Source organism: Cryptotermes secundus, unplaced genomic scaffold, assembly GCF_002891405.2.
Source record: "Cryptotermes secundus unplaced genomic scaffold, Csec_1.0 scaffold165, whole genome shotgun sequence".
In the NCBI taxonomy this organism is placed as follows: Eukaryota; Metazoa; Arthropoda; class Insecta; order Blattodea; family Kalotermitidae; genus Cryptotermes; species Cryptotermes secundus.
In genome coordinates this window covers 906,660-914,435 of record NW_019737087.1, presented here as the reverse complement: position 1 = coordinate 914,435, position 7,776 = coordinate 906,660, and the positions used below count along the sequence as shown (strand labels likewise).

Here is a 7,776-nt window from a genome sequence, read left to right as displayed (position 1 = left end):
TACTTCAATGTAAATAGAGAATGATGTAAAATTAAGTTATATTAATTTTTAAGCTAAAATTGCCTGTACTTATGTATGTAACCTTTTGACTTGTTCTGTATCCAAAGGTACTAACCTGCTTAGGATTTATAGAATGTAAATAAATTCAATTCAATTCAATATATCATGCAGAGTCGGAAACCATTCAGTTTATTCCCTAATAAATTTTGTAAAACTTCTGTGAAGAATTTAAGATGAAAATAAATGAAATTAACCTACACTTGTAAGCAGACAGTAAGTGTGACTGTCTGAATAGGTAATTAAATTGGAAGCACAGCTGATCATGGATAATATTTTCACAGCAAAAGTATCAATAATAATAATAATAAAATATATAACATCACAAAACATACTTACTCAAGGCTGCCTTTCAATTTCTTTACCCCAAGAAAAGCCAGTACTTGAGCTCGGCTTGGTCCAAATCTCAGCATTGCTTGTAAATACTGTTCCAGACTCTGTCTTCTTCTTTCTAGAACCTTTGGCTGACAGCTACGCACCCTTTTTGGTGGAAACAATGGGGTGCTATAGCATTTTCTCAACTGGTAATGAGAGGAAGACATGTATGGTGTTAGATCATTTTCCTGATTGTAATATACTACTGGTGAGAACGCTTCCGATTATTATGGGCACAGCAAATGCATCATAAACATCTTTAAACTTCATAAATGATCTGCAACAAACTTAACCTAGCGTCTGCATACAACTACTTATCTCATTCTCTTACATCCTAGACAGCCTATGGTGACTCACTCAGGATTCTCACATTGTTGACCTACACGTCATTATGTCATTACTCCATATACCATCATTCCATCTAGCAATTTATGACTGCCACGACTGGCAGAGGCAATAATAACATCATATGCTAGAATGATTTATATAACTGCGTTCATTTATTTGATATGGGAATTATTTACCTCTCTATGTAAACAGTGGAAGGCGCTATAGCGCCTTTCAATTCGGTGATGTTTACCTCCTTCCAGTACTTCCACAACATAAACGTAATGAGGTTTTCCTGGTGGTTCGTCCGCTAGACGATATCGTGGTATATATATTTGTGTCATTGAAACACTTATTAAAATCTTGGGCATAGTAAGGGTTGAATACAAAGCCTATCACTTCATTTCTAAATTTGGTCAACCCATTATTTCGGATGACTCCTCGCTTTACAATTAACTCAAACGTACGTCACACACACTATCAAAGCCATCAAAGCTATCAAACAACTCCATTGACCCAGCCTCAGAACGCTCAGAACGCTCAGTTCAGAACCGCTCAGAACGATCGGGTCCTATTGCACACAGTGTCGATTAAATGCGCCCTATTGGTACTGCAGAATGAACTTGATACTAAACGGCAGTTAATTATGCTACAAGGCTGCAAGGGATGCGTTGCAGACACAAGTTTCCAGGACAATACAAGCCACTTGTGGTGGAAATATTTTGCTGAAAGTACGCATTTTCCATTATTACGAACCGAGCAAAGTATCTTAGACGCGTGATATGAATGGGACCAACTATCGTAATCGAAATGTTTCTCGCAGTTGCCAGTCGTTTAATGTAGTCGTTATAAATGTGTGGTTCGCGAGACTATTTTTGTCTTCTTATTGTACGTTTGGAGGAAAAATATATTGAATATTTTATGAACTCTGTTTATTAACTCAATATTGGTATGGATTTCTGCCAGTTAAATAGAAGTGGCCTAACCACGTAGACAAAGAGAGGAGAGGCCCTTCAGTCTGCAGTGTTACAGTGGGACCACTTCTATTTATTATTTACATTAATGATTTGCCTCCATATATTAATAAATTGGCTAAAGTTTTTCTTTTTGCTGTTGATACCAGTGTTTTGGTTACTGGTAATAATCATGATGAGCTTAAGCATAAAGTCAGGGATAAACTGTCTCTTATAAATTGGTTCACAGCCAATAAGTTGGCCTTAAATATCACTAAAACTAATATTATTAGGTTTGCTCTAAAACAGTCCTATAACTCTCTGGCAGTTGCTAGTGGGAATTTGTTTATAAATGAAGTTTCTGTGATAAAATTTTTGGGTCTGCAAATTGATAAGAATNAAAAAAAAAAAAGTAATAAGGATTATATCTGGAATGGGACCTAGAGACTCTTGTAGGGATCTTTTTAAGAAATTGAATATACTGCCATTGTCATGTGAATACATTCTCTCGTTGATGATGTTTGTGATTGATAATCAAACTAAATTTTGTTCAGGTTTAGATGTTCATGGTTTGAATACAAGAAATTGAAAGCAATTATATTTGCCAAACTCGAATCTTTCTGCTTTTCAGAAAGGTACTATGTTTACTGCTATTAAACTATTCAACAGATTGCCCATAACCATTCAAAGCCTTAAAGAGGATAGAATTAGTTTTAAAAATAGGCTGTTTCTATATCTTATGAATAATTCCTTTTATACAGTTTCTGAATATGTGGAGCATAACATAAACAATTAGTTTTAATTATTTTGTTATCTGTGTTTGTTTAGATTTTTGTATGATGACCTTCATGTCCATTTGTTTGGACTTGTGAAATGAAATGTATGTATGTATACTGGGGGCTACAGCCTAAAAAATTTTGAAAATCACTGCCTTATATTAACTTCCAGGCATGCACACACATGAGGAGCAAACAATACCAGGCTCCCAAGATTCTTTAAAAGAATGAGCGAATATTCAAAATATTGATTTTTTTAATCACATAAAATGCCTCCCACCCAGAAAAAATCCTGCAGTGCCCATGCTTGCATGACAGGAACATAAGAAAACGCTTATTTAAAATGAACAGAAAGGGAAGTCGTGGCTTACTAGCATTTCAGTGTGACATAAATGTTACAAAAAATCTCATTAAAGATAACTTGTGAAACAGCTGCCATGTACTGGTACGTAGCAAATATGCACTGCAATGCCATGTAAGGAGTACATACTCCTTCCAACTTTCATATTCCTTAATTTTTTCAAAGATGTATACCACATGTTGTTAATACTTGAACGTAAAACGGAGGAAGTAACTGATGGCTGAAGAAAACTGCATAATGAGAAGCTTCATAAATTGTGAAATAGGATGATCAAATCAAGAATGATATCGAAGAGCAGAGCATGCATGGTGCAGGTGCAATACAAGATTTTAATTGGGAAACAAAGTGTGTGAAGCATCATTTAAAAGAATGCCTACTGGGACAAATTTTGCCATTATAAATTGACTGAAAATTCCAGTTACAGAAACTGTTAGGTGATATTAAGATAATATTAAAAATATTAAAATGGCTATTAAAAAATGGATAATGGCAGGGGGGGGCATCTGCCCTAGTCTCAAATTTCTGGAAAATCAAAATTGGAGGGGGCAGGAAGGAAATATACTAAGTATTAAAACCCAAAATTAAATTTGTTAAAAGGACTCTTCTTCTATCCTTAATACAAACAGTGATCTGTAAGAATATTCTTCAACAGCTTAAATGTAAATTGTAAAGCAAATTTTTTGGAGAAATCTTGGCAGTGCCAAGTGTTCAGTGAATGGATCAGCTGCAGGCTCTCATGAACAGAGTAATGAAAATAAAGAACAGTTTTCTGTGATATGCTGCCATGTACTTTGATGCCTATCTACCAAACTATACTGATTCACATGCCTGGAGACTTGTAATGTTCATAGTCACCACCACAGAAACCTCAGATGTCATGGTAACAAGCCACTGGTTCCCATACAAGGCATTGAATTTTTTGATTAGTTGAGCAACTGTTAGCTTCTCAAAAAGGAATCTGTTCTGTTCAGTTAGTCAATACTGATTTTGGCCTGGCCTGAATACACATTTCACTGTCCTTCCATCAGCTCATATAATTGAGAGAAGCCTCTCCAGGGTATATGAAAAGTCAGGACTAAGAGATATAATTAATTATATCTTATTTACTGGTAATAATGTCACTAAGCCTAGAAGGGAATGTAGAAACTGTGCTGTTCTGTGGACATAAAAGGTTGAACACAGGTTGCAGAGGCAATTAACAGTTAGTATCCATAGAAAACTTGGGTTATCACAGTCAGCAGTAGCAAAACTCTTGAAAAATATGAACAGATAATGTAAACATGCTACTGATCCTAACTTTCCAGTTATTCTGTATATAGAATGGTGAAACTACTTTGCCATTTTCATAGACCTATGTATATAAGTCAGAGAGAGGTCAAAATTGAATTCAAAAGAACCTAAGTAATAAATAATGTACAGTTTTACAGACCTTCAGTAAAATCAAGGGGTAATGAAAGGTAAAGAAAAAACTTTCTTCTGAGAATTTACAAACTGAACAATCAGGATTTGGACAACTGAGAGTTGTGCTGTAGATGGTTCAGTAAGTCAGTATTACAATAAATGTTGGCTGTCATAAGAAAAACTTTGGTATTGTATGAGGGTAAGTCAATAAGTAAGTTACAAAAGGATATAGAACTTAAACAAATAAGAGTACTGATTTGAAAAATGCTTTTATTTCTGAACATAATCTCCCTGTACATTGAGGCACTTGTCTCATCGTTTCACAAGCCCCTGAAAACTAGCAGCATAAAATTCTTTTGGCTGCTGTCAGAACCAGGCAGTGACTTCCCTATCTACAGCTTCATTGTCGGGAAAATGTTCAGGCGAAAGATGATGTTTAAGAGAGCTGAACAAACAGAAGTCACTTGGAGCAAGGTTGGGGCTACATGGAGGATGCTCGAGGACTTCCCACTTGAAATTTCGCAGCATCTCATTTGTCTTGTTGGCAGTATGGGGACACATGTTGTCATGCAGGAACAACACGCCTTTGGTGAGGAGTCCTGGTCGCTTCCGTTGAATGGCCTTATGAAGTTTCCTGAGGAGTCTGCATTTACGGTTTGTCCTTGAAGCTGGAATGCGGTGAGCAGTATGCCTTTGTGATCCCAGTCACCACCTGGTTCCGACAGCAGCCCAAATAATTTTATGCTGCTGGTTTTCAGGGGCTTGTGAAACAATGGGGCAAGTGCCTCAATGTAAAGGGAGATCATGTGGAGAAATAAAAGCATTTTTCAAATCAGTACTCTTTATCTGTTTAAGTTCTATATCCATTTGTAAGTTACTTATTGACTTACCTACATAGATGGTTCAGTAAGTCAGTGTTAGAGTAAATGTTGGCTGTCTTAAGAAAAACTTTAGGTTCACAAATACTTCTTTCTTAATATTTATAAATATTTTCAGGATAAACAATTCCAGAATAATGTGTATATTTTATTTCGGTCTGAGAGTCATTAGGACCTAACACATCACTTAGCAAACATTTATACTGTAAGATTATTTGGTGCACATACTGATGCATGATCTTCTTTTATGATCTGCTTTTAGGTCGGCTGCCACATTTCCTAGTCAGTCAACTGTGATGATATCAAAGAGTGCGTTATGGATCTGCTTGCTGTATTTCCAATACATATCTTTTAGAACTCACTGTATATACATAGAACACAAACTTGCAATCTTCCTCACACTAACAGCATACAAGACACCAACTTCTATATCACAGAGTGGAATTCTGTTTATAAGATGCTGATCTTCCGTAGTCCGATAAATGTTGTCTTACATGTTCAAGTATCAGAATAAAATCATAAAGAATGTCAATTCTGGATTGAGCTTGCCATGAACTGATTTGAGGTTCCAGTTACAGAAGTTACTAGATTTAGTATCTATAAACTGTGTACAGCTATGGTTTTGTAAGGAAGTACTTTGAATAATTCTGTTCTTGCAAGATAGTACAAAATTTGATATTTTTATATGAATATTATGCTACAAAGTATCAGAGAAAATTAAGAATAAAGTTTCCAGGGGTTCCAGTTCCTTACAGAAACACAATTCAGAATCTGTCAATGAAGCAGGAATAACTGACACGTTAACAGACATGAAATCATAACAGCGATAGTTCACAAAAGAAAAGCTGGATATAGAAGCTTGGATTAAATGTTCACCTTGTGAGCCTGTTAAGTGCCTTGCAAAAGAAATGAAAATATCAACAGTGATCAAGAGAACGTCAACAAGATCACTGAAAATACTACTTAAAAAAAATACAATTCACTCTTTGCAGCCAAATGAACCAGTATTTTCTATAATTGGTGTCTTCAATCAATGTATGGTAAAAATAATCCTGATTTGACACGAAGCTTCATTTTCTTTGGACATGTGGACACAAAACAATGAATGAACGTTTGATACCCATAAGTCCAATCCAAGATGTGGCAGCTGGGATTTTGTGTCACCAGAGTGTGAAGAGTACTGTTTTATTTAGATAGCATTAATTCTGAGAGCTATGTAATATAGATACTGGTGGGAGACTGGTAACTTTTGACCTATGGAGTTATCATGGTTTTTGGGCTTTTTGTGCTTCTATCCACATAGGCAGGATTGCAGAATCTATTTCTGGTGTAGACCACCCACAGGGTGATCATGAAAATAGCCAGTAAAGGGGACGTGGTGAAAGTTGCAATCTTCAGGCAAAAAAATGTGTATATAAATCCATACAAACAACCCTCTGAATGAGAGTTTGAATGAATCTGAAGACTGGTAGGTCACCCCTAGATCTGGGAAATGTTCGTCATATAAATACTTCCAATATCATTTATGGACCAAAAATACTAATTTTATTACACTGTAATACCTAAACAAGATATATGTATCCATGATAGGTAGACTGGCATAAATAACCATGTTCTTGAAGCAGCCCAAAACCAACTAATGCTACTACAAACAAAAACACTTGAATTTACACTTCACAGATGTGCTGCTCTTTAAATTTTTTTTTGTTTTAATTCGCTTAGTGGGGGGTGGAGTCCAACTAGGTCCACTCGGCACAGTGGCCACTGATTAGCCTACTGCAGCCTGCCCCGGGTGATTATGATGCTGGAGAATTTAGTGGAATGAAGATTGGCAGGCGAAACAGAAGTACTCAGAGAAAACCTGCCCCAGCACCACTTTGTCCACCACAAATCCCACTTGACCAGACCCAAGATCGAACACGGGTCGCCACGGTGGGAAGCCAGACACTAACCGCTTCAGCTATGGTGCAGCCTTGCTGCTCTTTATGTTCCAATGGTAAATTCAAACACAATAATGCAGCATAAACTGAAGGTGCACGAGGAGGAAGAGGAAGGAAAAATAAATATTTTTTTATGTCACTCTGTATTTTTATTTTTCAAGAAATCATTACCCTCTAAAGGTTTTAAAAGTTTACTTGTACCTAATTTGTTTAGCATGAAGATCTCCACAAGTGAGATCTGGTATTCATAATGATAACTACCCAAGACACAAAGATTACTGGATCTTGCAAAAGCACAGAATTTAGCTTAGTTTTTAAGCTATTGCTGCAAAGTAGAAAAAGAGGGGAAAGTTGATCAACAGCCTAAGTTATTTTAGATGCAACAGAGGGTGTATATAAATTATCTTTACAATTATACTTGTGAATAGAAACGAGGAAAAAACACAGATACACTGTTTGCGCATCATCTGCAACAGAAACTCTCTGATTTTGTTTTCAGTGTTACATACATTCAACATGGGCACCATTTGAGACATGTACAATGTCAAAGTGATATTCAAGCTCCAGCCATGTACCCTACAGCATGTCAGCATCAAGTGTTGCAACAGCAGTTTGAATTCTGTTCCACTGCAAGAATGAGCTCAGTTGTCATGAACCTGCAGAAGGCACAGTGCATGGAGTGGTTTATCAAGACAAAGTCAGATACAC

General features: G+C 36.3%; 1 protein-coding gene across 1 annotated transcript in view; it reads right to left on the bottom strand.

Moving 5' to 3' along the window:
• LOC111870054 (sorting nexin-24) overlaps positions 1-1,261 on the bottom strand; it is a 16,806-nt gene extending 15,545 nt beyond the window's left edge. Inside the window, exons 1-2 of the mRNA XM_023862018.2 lie at positions 957-1,261; positions 397-578 (exon numbers count right to left, since the gene is read on the bottom strand). Of these exons, the coding sequence (XP_023717786.1) occupies positions 397-578; positions 957-1,130 (356 nt within the window). The 5' untranslated portion in view covers positions 1,131-1,261. The remainder of the gene's footprint in view (positions 1-396; positions 579-956) is intronic.
• Between the last annotated feature and the right edge of the window lie 6,515 nt (positions 1,262-7,776).